The sequence below is a fragment of the Stenella coeruleoalba genome (genome assembly GCF_951394435.1).
Source record: "Stenella coeruleoalba genome assembly, chromosome: 1".
NCBI classification, from domain to species: Eukaryota; Metazoa; Chordata; class Mammalia; order Artiodactyla; family Delphinidae; genus Stenella; species Stenella coeruleoalba.
Window position 1 is genome coordinate 108,495,665 of NC_137169.1, and position 18,913 is coordinate 108,514,577.

General features: G+C 45.5%; 1 protein-coding gene across 3 annotated transcripts; it reads left to right on the top strand.

The window, feature by feature from the left end:
• The first annotated feature begins 2,715 nt into the window (after positions 1–2,715).
• On the top strand, positions 2,716–16,853 carry PSMD4 (proteasome 26S subunit ubiquitin receptor, non-ATPase 4). Of its 3 annotated transcripts, XR_013824233.1 has the most exons (11): positions 2,716–2,806; positions 7,298–7,438; positions 8,451–8,565; positions 8,955–9,041; positions 9,285–9,353; positions 9,523–9,738; positions 10,151–10,268; positions 10,423–10,554; positions 10,639–10,706; positions 11,441–14,114; positions 14,682–16,853. XR_013824233.1 is itself a non-coding variant. In XM_079899792.1 (10 exons), exons 1-10 carry the CDS (start codon positions 2,781–2,783, stop codon positions 11,609–11,611), a joined length of 1,143 nt encoding a protein of 380 aa, XP_079755918.1. In that variant the 5' UTR covers positions 2,716–2,780; the 3' UTR covers positions 11,612–16,853. The 3 variants fall into 3 exon arrangements, 2 of the variants coding, with proteins under 2 accessions (XP_079755918.1, XP_079755919.1); XM_079899792.1 differs by having other exon boundaries at positions 11,441–16,853; XM_079899793.1 differs by having other exon boundaries at positions 10,151–10,259; positions 11,441–16,853.
• Positions 16,854–18,913: the final 2,060 nt, after the last annotated feature.

Here is an 18,913-nt window from a genome sequence, read left to right on the forward strand (position 1 = left end):
GCACCTCCAAAGGATTAAGTTAAATCGCAGACATCATATCCGTTCATGCATAAATACCTCAATATATATAACTCAAGAGATAAGGGCTCTTTTTAAACATAACAACATTATCATGCCTTTAAAAATTGATAATTCCTTAATAATACCCAGGCAGTGGTCAATGTTAGCCAATTGTCTTACAAATGAATTTTTTTTGGCTGCGCTGTGAGGCTTGTGGGATCTTATTTCCCTGACCAGGGATCGAACCCGTGCCCTCGGCAGTGAAAGTGCAGAGTCCTAACCACTGGACCACCAGGGAAGTCCCGAAGTGAATTTTTACAGATAGTTTTTTTTTACCCCAATCTCTCTTGTACTCACTCCAAGTTTTTACCCTGACCACCCAACTGAAACATCTTTTATTAAGGTCGCTGATGACCTCAGTGTTGCTAAATATATCAGTCCTCATCTTACTTGACATGTCAGCAGCATCTGACAGTTTATTGCTCTTTGAAATACTTTTCTTCATTTAGCTTCTGGGATACTATGTGTTTTCTCCCGGTTGTCCTTACCAAGGTGCTACACTGCTCCATCTCCATCCTCTTTTCTGGTTCCTCCTTTCCTCTCTAACCTCTAAATGTTGAAATGTCCAGGGTTCAATCATAGGCCCCCTTCTTTTAGTCTACATTCACTCCCTAGGTAATGTTTTAAAGTTTTAAAGGCCCTGTATAATTTGTCAAACACCCCTGTCACCTCATGATTAGCTAAAAACTTCCAAATTTCTATCTCCAGCCCAGATCGTTTTTCTGAACTGCAAACTCATATATCTACGCACTTACTTGATATCTCCATTTAGGTGTCTAACAGGCATCTTAAATCTAACATGTCCAAAGCTAAATTTCTGGTTCCTGCCCCTCCTAGCCCATCTTCAGAAATAGTGCCTCCATTCTTGTAGTTGCTTAGAATCAACTCTAGTGTTTTCCTTAACACTCCCATTTCTTACATCCTCCAACAAATCCACTGGCAAATTTTCTAAGTTTTGTATCGTATGACATACTCAAAATCCATCCATATGTCACTATTTTCACGTTTTGTTACCACCCTACAATAAGCCACCAGCATACCTGATCACTGAAGTAGTCTGCTAACTGGTCTATATCCTGTTCTTTTCCCCCCACAGTCTGTTCTCAATGCAGCAGCCAGAGTGATCCTCTTCTGAAAATTTCCAACAGCTCCTATCTCAGAGTCCTTAAAATAATCTTTGCAACTGTACATGATTCAACCTTTCCACTCCCTTTGCCTCTCTGGCCTCATTTCTTCTCTCTCTCTCCCTCTACTCCAGCCTTTATGGTCTTAAGTACACTCTTGCCTCAGGGCATTTGCACTTTCTCTTTCCCCCAGGTATCCTTCAGGTCTCTTTTCAACTGTAAGTCTTCCCTAATATTCTGTTTATATAAAAAGGAAAACACATCCATCCTAGTTTTATCATTTGACAATATATTTACTTATTGGTTTATTATCTGCCTTCCCCATAGAATACAAGCTCCACAAGGGCAGACTTTATTATGTTCCCTTCCAAGTTCTCTACATCGTGTAGCTCCTTTTCAAAAAAATGTAATTCTTGTCTTGTTTTTAAAATATTTTGTTTATGTTTGAACTAGTCACTAATTATTTTTCTGTGCTTTCTTATTTTTCTTCCCTTTGCTGTCTACTATCCTTGTCTATGGTTACAGTGACAGGTTTTGGTTTTTTTTTTTTTTCTCTAGTGATACAGAGATTTAACTCCTACCAGCTGTGATGGTTACCAATAACTTTTGAACATATCCGTTAAAACTTTACCAACATTTAGGTAATATCTACAACACTCTTGCCATCTCCATCTACTATCTACCATCTCTGTAGTCATGCCTTGGTCCCCCGCTCCTTTCCCCGCTTCCTTCAAGATAGAGACCTGGAATTTTCGGTTTTACTTTGGTGTGTGTGTGTGTGTGTGTGTGTGTGTGTGTGTAGGGGAAGGTAGGCCAAGGCATTTATTTGTTTATTTTAGTTTTGGCCGCGCGGTGGCATGTGGGATCTTACTTCCCTGACCAGGGATGGAACCTGTGCCCGCTGCAGTGGAAGCGCAGAGTCCTAACCACTGCAGGAAATTCCCAGCCAAGGCATTTTTTAATGTAATTCTTGATTAAGAAACCAAAACGGTTGACTAGGTTGTCTCCCATTCTTTGGGAGATTAGTTAAAATTACTGATTCGTCAAACTTTTTCTGCATTCCTACCATGTGTCAGGCTATGTAGTGGACTCAGGGATAGCAGAGATTGCCACCTTTCCTGCCTTAATGCAGTGGGAAAGATAGATACACAAGCAAATGCAATTCAGGGGCATAAGGGCTTAGTAGTTTGATGAACAAAGTGCCATGGGGAACAGAGTGAGCTGGAAAGTCACTAGTCATCCCACCACTTTTTAAAAATGCTGGAACAGACATAGCCACAGAACTTTCAAAGGTTCCTCCACAGCTTCTCTTAGATCCTGTCGGCAGGGAACCCCACCAGAAAACCTGAACGGCAGGGCAGGTGGAGGTGGGACCCTCTTTTTCACGTTATCTCGCCTCTCCCCCAACATCCACCCGCCCGAAACGTCCCTTTTATTTTGGCGGCGCCTACAACTCCCAGAACGCAACGCGGAGGATGGAGGCGGAACCAGCTGGCGGAGCTGAGATCAGTGATTGGTGATGAGCGCTGGGCCAATTGGAGGAGTTGTTGTTAGGTGGTCCAGGAGAACCGGTCGGGGAGGCAGGAAGGCGGCAGGATGGTGTTGGAAAGCACTATGGTCTGGTGAGGAGCTACCTCGGGCCCCCGTGGGGAGCGGGACTGGGTCGGCGGCACGTGTAGCTCGGAGGCCGGGCGGACCTCGGGTGGGTGAGCGCGCCTGATGGGCGAGATGAGGCCTTGGGCCGGGAGGGAAGGAGCCCCATCGACTCCCTGAGTCATCCCGGGGCCCCGGAGGTAGTTCCCGGAGGACAGGCCCGGGGTACTCCCCTTAACCCTCAATCCGCGGACAGTCATTGATCGGCCCTGCTGCCTTTCTCTATTCCAGCTTCGTCTTCTCTAGCCCAGCTCAGGCCTGTCTTTAGCCAGAGTCCTTCTCGGACTCATCGTGATAGTCTTCTGCCCTTCTCTCTTCTTCTCAGAATGATGGATGTTAGAAAGAGAGATGATAAATCCCTTCCCCGCCCCATTCAGTCTCTAACTCCATTGCCTTTCCCTGTATCATCTTCAGAGGTACTCTTTATAGCTTGCTTTCTAAGTGTCAGACATTTAATTTACTTTATCTGCCTTAAACCTCGCAGTACTTCAAGGTGAACATCCCTCCCTTTTGCAGATGAGGATACCAAGTCTCGGCAATTTTAAATGACTTATACAAAGTCACCCAGCTAATTAAGTGGTGAAGCCAAGGTTTAAACCCAGGATTATCTGACGCAGAGGCTCTTATCCAGTGAGCTAGCTCTCTTCATCAGTCTCAGACATGGCTGAGTAGCTATTGGGAGTCAGATTTGCAAGTCTGATTTGCAAAAGTCAAACTTTTGCAAGGTTTCAAGAGTTTCTTCTAAGTGTGAGCATAGAATAAAAACAGAATAGTACACAAACACACACAAATCTCCAATTGCATGGAACAGACACCTAGGAGTTTTCTTTTTGCCGGGAGGATAGTGTTGCCAGATAACATGTTGGATGCCCAGTTAAATTTGAATTTCACATAAACAATAGTTTTTAATATCAAAAAGTGGCTATAAGTGTGTCACAAATATTGTGTGGGGCATACTTATACTAAAAAGTTATTGTTCATCTGAAATTTAACTGGGAGTCCTATATTTTCGTTTGCTAAATATGGCAGCCTGTGGGAGAGAGCATATTAAGAGTAGAAAGAGGACAGGATTTGGAATCCAAAAACCTGTGTTTTTAGTACTTACCAGCTGCATGTTCTTGAGAATGTAGTAAATCTCTCACTTTATCTATAAAATGGGACTATAATAGTAACATCTACTTGTAGCACAAGTAGGCAAAATGTAGGTCGTGGTGGTCTGTAAACTGTACAGCACTGTACATCTGTTAGTTGCCATGGTACTTGAGTCCTCAAGAAAGAATTTAAGAAGGGCCTTGAAGGGACTTAGACAAATGTTAAGGAGAGGCCATTACGAGTAGCGAGAAGGGCATAAAGAAAGCTGCTGAAGTGTAAATTATCAAGGCATGTTTAGGAAGTAGGAAATAGACTAGTATGACTTTATTATTAGGTTGTTGGTTTAAGGTAGTTCCTTTTTTTAGAGAAAGGTAGATACAACCAGGTAGAAGACCACAAATGTCAGGCTGAGGAGGTTGAGTTCCGTCCTGTACCCTTCAGTACAGGACTACTGAAAAAGTTCTGAGGTTGGTCGAGGCAGAGCTGTATACAAAATGGAATTTAAGAATATTGATCTGGCTTGACGTATAGGAGGAAAGATTAGGTCCAGAGAGACGTATTGGTGGCGTATTGTACTAGCCCGGCCTTAGAATAACGGTGAGAGCCACTCCTTTTCTCATGCTTTGCTGTGCATCAGAATTCACTGGAGGAGCTTATTAAAAAATTGTGTACATTTAACTCTACTCTCAATCTTCTGAATCAGACACCCAGCCAGGGAAGTTTAGGCATCTGTATTCTTTTTTTTAAATGAAGGCTTTATGGAATAGCTGAATAATATCATAAGCCCTTTTTGATATGATTTTTTTTTTTTTTTTTGCGGTACGTGGGCCTCTCACTGTTGTGGCCTCTCCCGTTGTGGAGCACAGGCTCCGGACGCGCAGGCTCAGCGGCCATGGCTCATGGGCCCAGCCGCTCCATGGCATGTGGGAACTTCCCAGACCGGGGCACGAACCCATGTACCCTGCATCAGCAGGCGGACTCTGAACCACTGCGCCACCAGGGAAGCCCTGATATGAATTTTTGTTGGGAAAAATAACACACCATTGCACAAAAGTAGTCACAGGAAATACATATATTATTCCATTCATATAAAGTTCAACATTGGGAAAATTAAACAGTATACTTTTTGGAGATGCATACATAGTTGTGAAGGCATCTGTGTTTTTAACAGTGCCAGCACCACCATCACCCTCCAAGTGGTTCTGATGCACGCATAACAGTGTGAGAACTACCGCCATGTTCTGCACTGTGAGTTCTCCCTCCCTCTCAGGCCCCGCTTCCTCTGACACCTTCCTTCCACCCTCATCCATCCGCTGGTCTTGCCCACAGTCTTTATTTTATTTTATTTATTTATTTTTGTTTGTGTTGGGTCTTCGTTTCTGTGCAAGGGCTTTCTCCAGTTGCGGCGAGCGGGCCTCTCACTGTCGCGGCCTCTCCCGTTGCGGAGCACAGGTTCCAGACGCGCAGGCTCAGTAGTTGTGGCTCACGGGCTTAGTTGCTCCGCGGCATGTGGAATCTTCCCAGACCAGGGCTCGAACCCATGTCCCCTGCATTGGCAGACAGATTCTTAACCACTGCACCACCAGGGAAGCCCCCCACAGTCTTTATACTTAGCTATTCCATCTGGATGATCCTCAAAGCTTCCATTGTTTTTATATTTGGACTCACCTGCTGTATTTGAAGCTAGAAAGGCAGTTACTTCCCTGCTGGGAAAGTAATTGGAAACGGTGTATCAGGGAAAAAAGAATGTAATGCATGGTCAGTAGAGTCTGCCCTTGACCTCCTTTATATAGATTGAATTTCCACTATAAGGACTAATCTGTGTTTCATGCTTACTGTTAGGCACTGTGCTAAGTGCTTTCCATGCATTTAATCCTCATAGCAACCCTGTGAGTGTAGGTATAATAAAACCCATTTTACGGATGAGGTAACTGGATCTTAGAGAAATTAAGTAGCTTCCTCAGGATCACAGAACTAGTAAGTAGCAGAGTGGAGATTTGAACCTGTGCCTGAACACTGCCCTTCCCTCCCTTTCTACTTGTCTTCCGGTAGCTTCTTAATTACCTCTCTTCGTCACTTTTATTTTATTTTATTTTTTTATTATTACTTTTTTTTGCGGTACGCAGGCCTCTCACTGTTGTGGCCTCTCCCGCTGCGGAGCACAGGCTCCGGACGCGCAGGCTCAGTGGCCATGGCTCACGGGCCCAGCCGCTCTGCAGCACGAACCCGTGTCCCCTGCATTGGCAGGCGGACTCTCAACCAGTGCGCCACCAGGGAAGCCCTCTTCGTCACTTTTGATTTGTATTTATTCCCAGGCGAAGGATAGTAAAGAAAAAAAATTGCCCCCAAGCCCATATTTTGCTTGCCAATAGAAATGAGGTGTCACATCGAGGACACTGCTTCCTTTTGGAGTTCTAAGGGACCTCAATTCATCAAGAATTGATTCTCTGCTGGGATATATAACTGCTTCACTTACCTGCCTTCTTTTGGTCTCCAGGAAGCTGGCCCTTGTATTTCATGTTATTTGGATTCTTCGCGATTGTGAAAAATTGCAGGGAGAGTGTAGGCGAGAACCCCAAATCTATGAAATCTCATTTTTTTTTTTTTTTTTTTTTTTTTTTTGCGGTACGCGGACCTCTTACTGTTGTGGCCTCTCCCGTTGCGGAGCACAGGCTCCGGACATGCAGGCTCAGTGGCCATGGCTCACGGGCCCAGCCGCTCTGCGGCATGTGGGATCTTCCCAGACCGGGGCACGAACCCGTGTCCCCTGCATCGGCAGGTGGACTCTCAACCACTGCGCCACCAGGGAAGCCCTGAAACTTCATTTTTGCAGTTCAGTCCAGCTGCCAAAGCTGTTAAACATTTAACCAGATAATTACATTGTGCCTTCCTGCACTCAGTGCTGCCAAGTGTGTATTATTTTACAAGTGTTTTACAAATATTTTTAAGTTGCCCTCTTCATTGCCTACCTTTGGAATACTCCTATTTTAGTAGCAGACAACATGTTCCTCCATAACCATGATTAATAACACTTAATGCACCTTATAAGAAGGTGGTTGTGGTACATTAGTAGCTCGCAGCCTTGGGCACTTACATTATCACTTGTGGAGACTTAAAAAGTTTTTCCTCCTTTGGTTATTTTGAGGCAGTAAGTCTAGAAGAAGGCTTGGTCATCTGCATAAAGAGAAAAGAAAAAGAAAAAAGGTTGCAGGTGATTCTCTGTTCTGCAAAGACTGAGAGCCGCTGCCATACACGACAGTGCCCCTCACAGGAGAGTTGTTGAAGGAGGTGGGGGTCCCTGGAACTGGAGAGGATGTCTCAGATCCTGCAGTGTGTCTTCTCTCTCCTCCTTCACCCTAATCTGACAGCGTGGACAACAGCGAGTATATGCGGAACGGGGACTTCCTACCCACCCGGCTACAGGCCCAGCAGGATGCCGTCAACATAGTCTGTCACTCCAAGACCCGTAGCAACCCTGAGAACAACGTGGGCCTCATCACACTGGCCAAGTACGTGGGGCAGAGCAGGAGGGGTTTGGGGGAGGCGGGGGTGTTTTCTGTATGTGACCCACTGTGGTGCCCAGGTAGCTACCCTTTTGCAGATTCCATGAGGCTTCCATGAGAACTTCCTAGACTGCCTTCTTCACTGTTCAGTATAAATATAAACAGCAACTTGTTTTTAATATTAACCTGAATTTAATACAGTTATGAAGCTAAATCTCCTGGGGTAAAATTTCACAGTGTATTTTTTCTTCTTTCTGGATGCACTGCGCGGCATGTGGGATCTTAGTTCCCTGACCAGGGATTAAGCCCCTGCCCCTTCTAGTGGAAGTGCGGAGTCTTAACCACTGGACCGCCAAGGAAGTTCCCACAGTGTATCTTAAAGGCAGTAAGAAGCGGTTTTGGGTCAGAGCCCCAGGGCGTATATCACACAGCCTATTACCCCAAAAGTGATTTGTTTTAGGAACTGATAATCCTCAAATGAGTGACCACCCATCCCGATATACATGTTATTAGCTAGAAAATGGGTCTAGAAATGGAGAGGGTAGGAGAGATAAGAAGGCGCATCCAGATATTGTAGAGGATTCCCAGGGCTCCGAGAGCAAGATGACGTGAGAGAGGCTGGGGGAAATATTGGGAGGAAGAGGGCAAGTTTCTCACAAAATCAACCACTTCTTATTTTCTGTGTTTCATGTCTAAACACTAGATGTTTTTCCCTAGTTTTATTGAGATGTAATTGACATGAAGTTTAAGGTGTACAAGATAATGATTTGATAAATGTGTATATTGCAAAATGATCACCACAGTAAGTTTAATTAATACCCATGTCTCACATAGTTAACAAATTTTTTTCCTTGTGATGAGAACTTATAAGATCCACTCTCTAAACACTAGATATTTGATTAAGAAAAATAGAGATTACAGTTATTATCAAGATCCCTAAAGAAAAGATTAGTCAAACACAGTTTGGAGGCACTTGTCCTGACCTGAAATCACAGAAGGTGCTTTCCCCACATCCCAGTGACTGTGAAGTGCTGACCACACTCACCCCTGACACCGGCCGCATCCTGTCTAAGCTCCACACTGTCCAACCCAAAGGCAAGATCACCTTCTGCACTGGCATCCGCGTGGCCCATGTGAGTCCTGTTGGATCCCTTTGGTGGTTCCTCCTTGCTCTGGGCTTCTGCCTCCACCCTTGTTCATTTTTCCCCTGGACTCTTGAGCTAGAACCAGCGCAAGGGAGGAGAGGTGACCTAGAGAAAGGAGTAGAAAGGATATGATGGGATGAATCCCAGGATTGGTGAAGATCATGAAGGGAAACATCCCTAGAATTGAGAATTAACCCCTCTTCCTTATCCACGGAGAGGCACAGCAAGAAGGGAAGGGTGTAGGAGGGGGTTTAGACCTGGTGTGAGCATGATGGTAGGCTCGAGGTACACAGAAGCCATAGAAAAAGAGCAGAGTGACAGGAAAGAGCTGGGTGATTCCTCTGGCTGACTCCAGGAACTTCCTCTTCCTTTTCAAGCTGGCCCTGAAGCACCGACAGGGCAAGAATCACAAGATGCGAATCATTGCCTTTGTGGGAAGCCCCGTGGAGGACAATGAGAAGGATGTGAGTCCAAGTGATAACTGGGGAATTTGGGCACCACATGTTTGGGAATGGGGTCTATTGGCCCCTAGGAGAGCCAGAGAGGCATTGGGTTCATCACTTTGGGGAAAGGAGGATGTGCAGAATTCAGTGTTTCTGTTGGGGGACCTTGGAGAGGTCTACCAATTCCTGTATGCTTTTGTGAGGTGTGTCATCTCCCATCGTGGTATGGAATAGATTTCCTTATTTCTCTCCCCTTCTTCGCAGCTGGTGAAACTGGCTAAACGCCTCAAGAAGGAGAAAGTAAATGTTGACATTATCAATTTTGGGGAAGAGGTGAGTAAGGACCATTCGGGAGGCATTGACTGCTGTGGTTGTAAACAGAGAACAGTCCTTACCCAGAGGAGTGTCTGCATGTGGGAGAGTAGCTACAGACAGGAGCTGACATGGCAGAGAATGGGGGGCAGGGCGAGAAGGAGAGCCTCCTATGTTCTTCCCTCCCCAGGAGGTGAACACAGAAAAGCTGACCGCCTTTGTAAACACGCTGAATGGCAAAGATGGAACCGGTTCTCATCTGGTGACAGTGCCTCCTGGGCCCAGCTTGGCTGATGCCCTCATCAGTTCTCCAATTCTGGCTGGGGAAGGCGGTGCCATGCTGGGTCTTGGTGCCAGTGACTTTGAATTTGGAGTGGATCCCAGTGCTGATCCTGAGCTGGCCTTGGTGAGCAAACGTTGACCTCAGGGAACCTTCCTTGTCCTCCTCTACTGGTCCACACGGCACATAGCTTCTCTAGGGCTAGACAGTCCTAATACCCTTGCTCGTTTTCCCAGAGCCCCTCTTGGTCCCTCTTCCCCACAGTTCTGTCTGATCTCTAGGGATACCAATGTCAGACTCTCTCTTGTTCACTTCTCCCCGTTTCTTGGGGAGAAGTGAACAAGAGGAGAAACCCCAGGTTTCTCCCAAGTCCGTCCTTTTTTGCTATATCACCTGTTATCTCTCCAGCCCCTTCCCCATGTATATAAACCAGAAGCTCCCCCTTTACGGTGTGTTCCCACCCCTCAGCTGCGTTCCCCAGCTGCCTTCCCTGGTGCCCAGGGCTGGAGAATGTCTGATTTCCCTTGCCCTTGGCCAGGCCCTTCGTGTTTCTATGGAAGAGCAGCGGCAGCGGCAGGAGGAGGAGGCGCGGCGGGCAGCTGCCGCCTCTGCCGCTGAGGCCGGAATTGCTACGACTGGGACTGAAGGTGAAAGAGGTGGAATCTGAAGTCCCGGGACTGCGGGGTGCTCAGTGGAGGCCTGGTGTAGATGGGGGTGGGGGGTCTGGCAGTGTGGGAACGCGTGGGCTTGGGGGTGGGTCTTTGTGGAATATGGCATGGTTCCACCCCGCCGCTCTCTCCCTTTTCCCAGACTCGGACGATGCCCTGCTGAAGATGACCATCAGCCAGCAGGAGTTTGGCCGCACGGGGCTCCCCGACCTAAGTAGTATGACCGAGGAAGAGCAGATTGCATATGCCATGCAGATGTCCCTCCAGGGCGCAGGTGAGCCAGAACCTGGGTGGTTGTGCTGAGGCGGAGACATTGGGTGAGGACATGAAACTGAACGGACTGACCTCTTTTCCTCAGAATTTGGCCAGGCAGAATCAGCTGACATTGATGCCAGTTCAGCCATGGACACATCTGAGCCTGCCAAGGTAAGGGCCAACAATAACTCCCTGCCCCATCAGGCTTAAAATCCCCTTGTGTTCAGATCCTCAGCCCACTAGGCCTGGGACTGTTCCTCTCTTGGGGTTTCATAGATGAGCTCTTGCAGGAGCAGAAGGAAAGAAACACATGGATGTACATTCCTTGTATGTCAACCTTGCTAAGGCAAGAATGCTAGTGGCCAGAGTTGGAGAGGTGTCCTGGTATTTTGTAATTTTCCTTCCTTGCTGGTGGGAGCAGTCTGGACAATTCTCAGTGCTATCATCTTCCCAGGAGGGTGAAGAAAGGGTCCAGGAAAAAAGGGGGAGAGTGGGTGTCTGACAGCAGGAAACCTAAAGGTGATGGCATCTGTTTTTATCCTTTGAGCTCAGAAAGCAGAGTTCTCAGGCTTCTCCTCTAATCGGTCAGTAATAAATGTTTGGGGGAATTCTTTGGTGGTCCAGTGGTTAGGACTTGGCACATTCAGTGCCGGGGGCCTGGGTTTGATCCCTGGTCGGGGAACTAAGGTCTCGCAAACCGCGCCAGTGGGGCCGAAAAACTAAACGAAAATAAATGTTTGAGTTCATACTGTGTATAGGTGCTGGGTATCTTCCCAAATCCTCCTTCCTGTCCTTGGCCAGAGGTGCCCTCCACCCCCAGTCAGGTGCGCTCCCATCCTCCTACACTTGCTTGCTCCCCGGCCAGCCTATCCCCGCTGCCCCGAGCTGACACAGCCCTTTTTCAGGAGGAGGATGATTATGATGTGATGCAGGACCCCGAGTTCCTTCAGAGTGTCCTGGAGAACCTTCCAGGTGTGGATCCCAACAATGAGGCCATTCGAAATGCCATGGGCTCCCTGGCTTCCCAGGCCACCAAGGATGGCAAGAAGGACAAGAAGGAGGAGGACAAGAAGTGAGACTGGAGGGAAAAGGGAGCTGAGCCTGTGCAGGGGGCCGAGTAGGGTGGGGTGGGATATAGAGTTAGATGCGTTGTCTGTGACCACTGCAACCTAAATAAAGCTTGGCAACTTTTTTTCTTTTTTGCTTCAAACAGCGGTAGCTTTGAGTGTGACCATTCCCCTTCCACCCATCTCCACCCCTGACAATCCTTCCTTAGGAAAAGCTTTGCTGAGAGCCACCTGTGCTAGGCACTGGGGCCACAGAGGGGAACAGAAAACAGTACTGGCCTCTGGCCTTTTTTGCTGTATCACCTGTTATCTCTCCAGCTCCTTCCCCATGTGTATAAACCGGAAGGGCCAGCCTGTAAATGAGCAGTACCTGCGTCTAATAAGTGTCCAAAGAGAGGCCTGAACAGGCACTGTGGAAATGCTGAGGAGAGAGCGCCAAACCCTTGCAGCCTCTGGGAAGGCTCCTGGAGGCAATGTTTGAGCCCTCATCAGCCAGCGAGCAAGAGATAGGGATGCTTCCAGTCCGCAGGAACAGCGTGTGCTGATGGCGCGGAGGCACTTTGTCACTCAAAGACCGGTTGGGTGAGTGACAGGAGATGGAGGTGGAAAAGTCGGCAACAGTCAGAACACCAAAGGTCAGGGATCTTTGAGGCCTGACTTTCGCAAGGTGGGGTCTGTGAAGGAGAAACATGATGTGTCTCCTTGGAGCACCAAATTTAGAGGAAGGTTTTTTTGTGGGGCATGGACTAGAATGCACAATTCACATAATCTCCCCCTTTGTTTATTATATTTGAAGAGGTAAAGAATATTTTACACATAAAATACTTAACCTATATATAAATTGTGACGTGTAAGAAAACTGACATATCTGAAACCACTCAATGTAAGAGCTGGAATATTCCTAACACCTTGTCACATACCTATGCCTTTTTTTTTTTAAACATCTTTATTGGAGTATAATTGCTTTACAATAGTGTGTTAGTTTCTGCTTTATAACAGAGTGAATCAGTTATACATATACATGTGTCCCCATATCTCTTCCCTCACCTATGCCTTCTTGAACCCACCTCTTTACAGCCTCCTCAGACATAACTTATCTTGAATTTCACATTTATTATTTTTTCCCCTTCACAGTTTTCTCACATACATAAAGATTTCTGACGAGAATGTTTAGTTTTGTATGTATTTGAGCTTTATAAAAAATAGTTTTAGGGAATTCTCTGGTGGTCCAGTGGTTAGGACTTGGCGCTTCCACAGCTGGGGCCCCAGGTTCAATCCCTCATCGGGGAACTGAGATCCCACAAGCTGAGTGGCATGGCCAAAAAAAATTAAAAAATAGTTTTATACTGTGAGACTTCCAGGACTCACTTTTTTTTTTTTTTCTTTCTTGTGGTACGCGGGCCTCTCACTGTTGTGGCCTCTCCCGTTGTGGAGCACAGGCTCCGGACGCGCAGGCTCAGCGGCCATGGCTCATGGGCCCAACCACTCCGCAGCATGTGGGATCTTCCCGGACCGGGGCACAAACCTGTGTCCCCTGCATCAGCAGGCGGACTCTCAACCACTGCGCCACTAGGGAAGCCCCCAGGACTCACTTTTTAAACAAATGTTTTGTTTCTGAGGTTCATCAGAGTTGCTGCACATAGCTGCTGCTTGTTCATATTTCATGGTTGTATATAATATCATGTGAATAGTCTACAATCTCTCCATTTTCCTGTGGATGGATCTGGCATTGCTTCCAGTTATTTTTCTGTTACCAACAGGATCACAATGGAATTTTTCGTACACCTCTCTGGATGCACCTGTACAGGAGTTTCTTTAGGATACTTTACAGGATAATGCTGAATTGTTTTTCAAAGTGGTTGTATGAATTTGCACTCCTTCCTGCAGTGTAAGAGTTCCTATTGACCACATCCTTTTCAGCCCTAGGGATCATTAAAAGTTCTTAATTTCGTCCAAACTGGTGAGGATAAAATGATAACTCATGGTCTCTTTTTTTTTTTTTTTTTTTTATATTTGGCTGTGTTGGGTCTTTGTTGCTGCACGCGGGCTTCTCTAGTTGCGGCGAGTGGTGGCTACTCTTCGTTGCGGTTCACGGGCTTCTCATTGCAGTGGCTTCTCTTGTTGCGGAGCACGGGCTCTAGGCGCGCAGGCTCAGTAGTTGTGGCTCATGGGCTTAGTTGCTCCACGGCATGTGAGATCTTCCTGGACCAGGGCTCGAACCTGTGTCCTGTGCATTGGCAGGCGGATTCTTACCACTGCGCCACCAGGGAAGCCCTCTTTTCACTTTTTTTTTTTTTTGCAGTACGCGGGCCGCTCACTGCTGTGGCCCCTCCCGTTGCGGAGCACAGGCTCCGGACGTGCAGGCTCAGCGGCCATGGCTCACGGGCCCAGCCACTCTGCGGCATGTGGGATCTTCCCGGACCAGGGCACGAACCCGTGTCCCCTGCATCGGCAGGCGGACTCTCAACCACTGCGCCACCAGGGAAGCCCGCTCTTTTCACTTTTTTTAAAGGTATCCTTTAGTAACCAAAATTCTTAAATTTAATGTCAAATTTCTCAATCTTTTCTTTCAAGGTTAGTGTTTCTGCATCCAGCACACTCTTTTCTAGGTCAGAAAAATAATTCTGTTTTCTTTTGAAAGTTCTATGGTTTTGCCTTTCATATAGAAATTCTTTATTCCATCTAGAATTGATATCTGTGTACACTGAGAAAGGGATCCAATTTCAATTTTTTAACATGGAAAACCATTTGTTACGGCATTGTTTATTGAAAAAAACCCCTCCTTTCACTGTACTAATTTTCTTTTTTTTTTGGCTGCTTGTTTTGGGTCTTCGTTGCTGCACGCAGGCTTTCTCTAGTTGCAGTGAGCGGGGGCTACTCTTCATTGTGGTGGGCGGGCTTCTCATTGCGGTGGCTTCTCTTGTTGCGGAACCCGGGCTCTAGGCACACGGGCTCAGTAGTTGTGGCTCGCGGTCTCTAGAGCGCAGGCTCAGTAGTTGTGGTGCACGGTCTTAGTTGCTCTGCAGCATGTGGGATCTTTCCAGACCAGGACTCGAACCCGTGTCCCCTGCATTGGCAGGTGGATTCTCAACCACTGCGCCACCAGGGAAGCCCTCACTATACTACTACTTCTGCCTGGGCCAAGATTCCATGAATTTCATTTCCAGTATCCTGAAGTCAGACCTTAAAGCCTGCATGTAAACAAGCTTCCACCAAATGAAGCTAGAAAACCTACTTTGTGCTTACCTTATATTCATATTGGATGAGTTCCATTTCTGAATAATGAATTTGTAAATGCTTGTGTCTAAATTTTAGGGGGAGACTGGTTTTGTTTTGAATCAAATATTACCTGAAAGAAATGTCTCATCATCTAGGGCTTGGGAATCTTTTATAGGTGTTGGTTATAAAGATGTTGGTCACTTTGGCTTTCCTGGGCTTGCGTGTAGTTCCCCAGCAAAATCACGTTCTGGCGAAGTCTACCCATCAAGTCACGATGGGACCTGTGTCCCAGTCTCTGGTTCTCTGCATACCAACTGGGTGACTTCAATGTTCATGAGGATGACTCAGCCAACACCTTGGCCTCTTCCAATTCAGAGATGATCATCACAGTTCATAATCTTTTGTACTCAACGGCACCACCTTAAGAAATGCTCCCTGCTGGAGTCAAATACTCACTTGGCCCATGGACCTCTCTCTTTTCAGATCTCCCACATTAATACTCCATGTATGCTTTTCAACAGTACTGTGAAAAATGTGTGTACTCTGGGCAATTCCACTTCAGGAACTTACTCTAAATAATCGGTGATGTGCCAAAGACATGTACAAGGGTGATGAAAAAATGAAAACAACGTAATATCCAACAATTACGTTACATTATTATGGAATAATACACTATCAATAAATTTATTTTGGAAGAACATTTAATGGCATTGCATATATGATTATAATATTAGCAAATGCTTGTATAACACAATGTGCCAGGGACTATTGTAAGTGCTTTACATGTTTTAAGTCATTTAGCTTTCACAACAACCCTATGAGGTAGCTGTAGCATTATTAGTTCTGTTTTATAAATTAGGAAACTGAAAGCCAGAGAAGGTAGGTAACTTACTCTACAGTGATGGTTCTGACAATGTGGTCTGTGAACCCCTAAGGCTCCCCAAGACCCTTTCAGGGGGTTTGTGAGGTCAAAACTATTTTCATAATAATACTGTGCCATGATGTTATTCGCCTCTTCCACTGCGTTGACACTGGCACTGATGCCAAAGCCGTGGGGGTAAAAGTGTTGGTGCCTTAGCACAAATCCAAGGCGATGGCACGACACTGTGCTGGCCGTCATCGTGTCCGTCACCCCCATACACTCCTGGCTTGAAAAAAACCAAAAACTGTCCGTGATGAAGCGTTAAAACAAATTAATTGTATTAAATCTCAACCCTTGAGTTTTCATACTTAATATGTTTGAGGTAAAGTGGGAAATACCCATAGAGCACTTGGCCGCGTCCTGGAGTACAGTGATTGACCTGGGGAAGGGCGCTTGTGCGGCTCTTTGAGTCGTGAGATGAACTAGCCACTTTTTCACAGAATAACATCTTTACTTGAACAAGCTATGGTTACTCAGACTTGGATGTTTGGCAAACATTATCTCAAAAATAAATGAAGTGAGCCTCACTTCAGGAAAAGCAACTACAGTTTTTGTTGTCTGTGATGAAATTTGAGTTCTCAAGTGAAATTTTGAATTTTGGAAAACTTACGTGTGCCACAGTGAACTTGACATTCTCAAAATCTTTTAGATGGATATTAATAAATTTCTATTATGTATCAAAATTGTATATTGTAGTGTGCCAGCATTAGGAAGATCTGCATTATGCAGTGAACCAATATTCTCCAAATAATCCATTTCAAATGCAAAAAAAAGTAATGGATTCAAATGTAACAGGTTGCAAAAAGTTCACTGATACGGTTTTGGATTCCACATTGTGACTAATCTTTTAGAAACTACTGTGTATCAATGTTTGGTGTAGTATCAAAAATATCCACAGCTGTTGGAAAAGGGTTTTGAAATATTCCTCCCTTTTTTAACAACATATCTGTGAGGCTGGATTTACAGCAACATTTTGCAACAGACTGAATGCAGACACAAATATGAGAATCCAGCTATATTCTGTTAAAGAGACTTGCAAAAATGTAAAACAGTGCATCCGTCTCATTACATTTTTGTTTTGGAAAATACAGTTAATTTTTCATGAAAACTGAATTATGTTAACATGTAATAGGTTTATGGTTGCTATTTCTTAATGGATTAATATTTAAAATTTTCTGTTTTAGTTTCTAATATAGTAAATATCAATATATATAATTTACATAAACAAAAGCTCTTGGGAATCTTCAGGTTTTAAGAGGATAAAGTCATCCTAAGACCAACAAGTCTGAGAACGGTTCTACAGCCTGGGAGTGATGGAGTGGAGGACAGCACCCAGGAAGTTTGGCTGTAGAATCCATGCTCTTGCGACTGAATTAGACACAAACCTCTCCTCTTGGGGCCCTAGCTGAACCCAAGTCCCCCTGGCTATTCAAGGTCTTCTTTCCTGCTCAAGTTCGAGTGGCCAATGATGAAACTGAGTTTGGTGCAAGCAAGACAGGCTTTTATGCAATGGCCGGAGAACAGAGAAGGGGGGTTCTAAAAGCACCTTCTCCCTAAAGGGAGAGGTGTAAGGGAATTTTAAGGGTTAGGAGGCAGACAGTCATCGGGGCTCTAGGAAAGGGGCAGGGATTTTCAGGGGCAGCCGTGGCATGTGCAGTCTTCCACATTCCTTTGCACATGGCATAAACTGTTCTGGTAAAGTGCAAATGCCCCCTTTGTGTGGAGATCTTAGCAGGGTAGTGAAGCAAAGGTAACACTCGGACTGCTTCAGGTTTCATCTATGCAGGCGGGTTGCTGAGGTCAATTCAGAGCTGGTTTGGGGGCAGTTGAACACTGTGTATCTTGCAAAGTACAGCTGCAAAGCATCTCTGCCAAATAGCAGGTACATTCGAAGCAAACACAGATAAATCAGGGCAAGTGTCCTTCAGTTCTCAGGGGTTGGTATGGAAACACAGAGATGAATCAAGGCAAGGAGAGCGGCGACCTTTAGCCTACTTTGTCCACCATCTTGGACCTAATCTGTTCAGTATGGTTTTTTTCTCTGGCCTTTGTAACCTGTTGATAAAAGAAAAGTAGCCTGTCAGTTTCAGCCTCTGAGGCCTGGGCTGCATAGCATGGGTGACACTTAAATGTTTAATTATACCTATTGTTTCCAAGATTAACACGAGGCCTGCCAAGACAGAGGTGAAAATGTCTTAGTATTTATTTCTGGAGGATAGAAACCCAGATTTGTGGGGAGGTGTTGCTTTTATGAATGTTTGAAAATGTTTCAGAATGTTACTTTTGTAGTACAGGAAAACGTAAAAATACTTCTTTGAACTCAATTTCTTTTACTGATAGCTTCTTCCCTGCTTAGTTTCCATCTCTAATGAGCAAAGACCTCATAACCTATCATTTAAAGTACTATCTTGCCAATAACTTCATCTCCCAAGCTCCGTTTTACCCCACACTTGCCCGGCTAAACCCCAAGCATGGATTGGTTCTCAACCATCTACCTTTTCAGCTTTTTCTTCTAGACTTGTCACGTTCAGAGAGGTTAAGTCATTTGAGCAAGGATGCTTAGCTAATTAGGGGTCAGAACCAAGATCAAAACCCAGTCTATCTCACTGGAATGTGAGCCACCACAAAACAGCTATTTCCCATCATCAGCAGCCCTCTCCCCATTTCCCTGAAGCCACGACTTCATCACACCTTCCTTTTCTCCCCTATCACTCTCAGCGGAAGATGTCACCATGACAGAGGGAGGCAAGGCCCTCAGGAAGTCTGAACCCCTTCCCTCCCACCTCCTCCAGCCCCTCCTGGCAGCAGTTATGTCCTCTCTCCTGTCTCTTCTGTCTTCAGAATCTGCTCTGCCAGTGCTTTCCACTTGGCATGTACACATCAAGTCCACGCTATCAATAACCTTACCTGAGACTTTATACTTTGCTGGTTGATGTTTTATTTTACAATGTATATTTCCTTCATAATAACAAAAATATTATAGGTTATGGAAAGGGAAAATGCTCACGATGTATGAAATGAAACAAGCATCCTTCAGAGTTGCCAGTTTTTATTCAAATACATGTGGGTGAATTAAAGGACCGTCACATAAGGATGATGTCACCTCTGTCAACTGGGTTTATAGAAGAATTGTCTATTCACTCTTCTGAGCTTTCTTTTTAAAGGTCTAT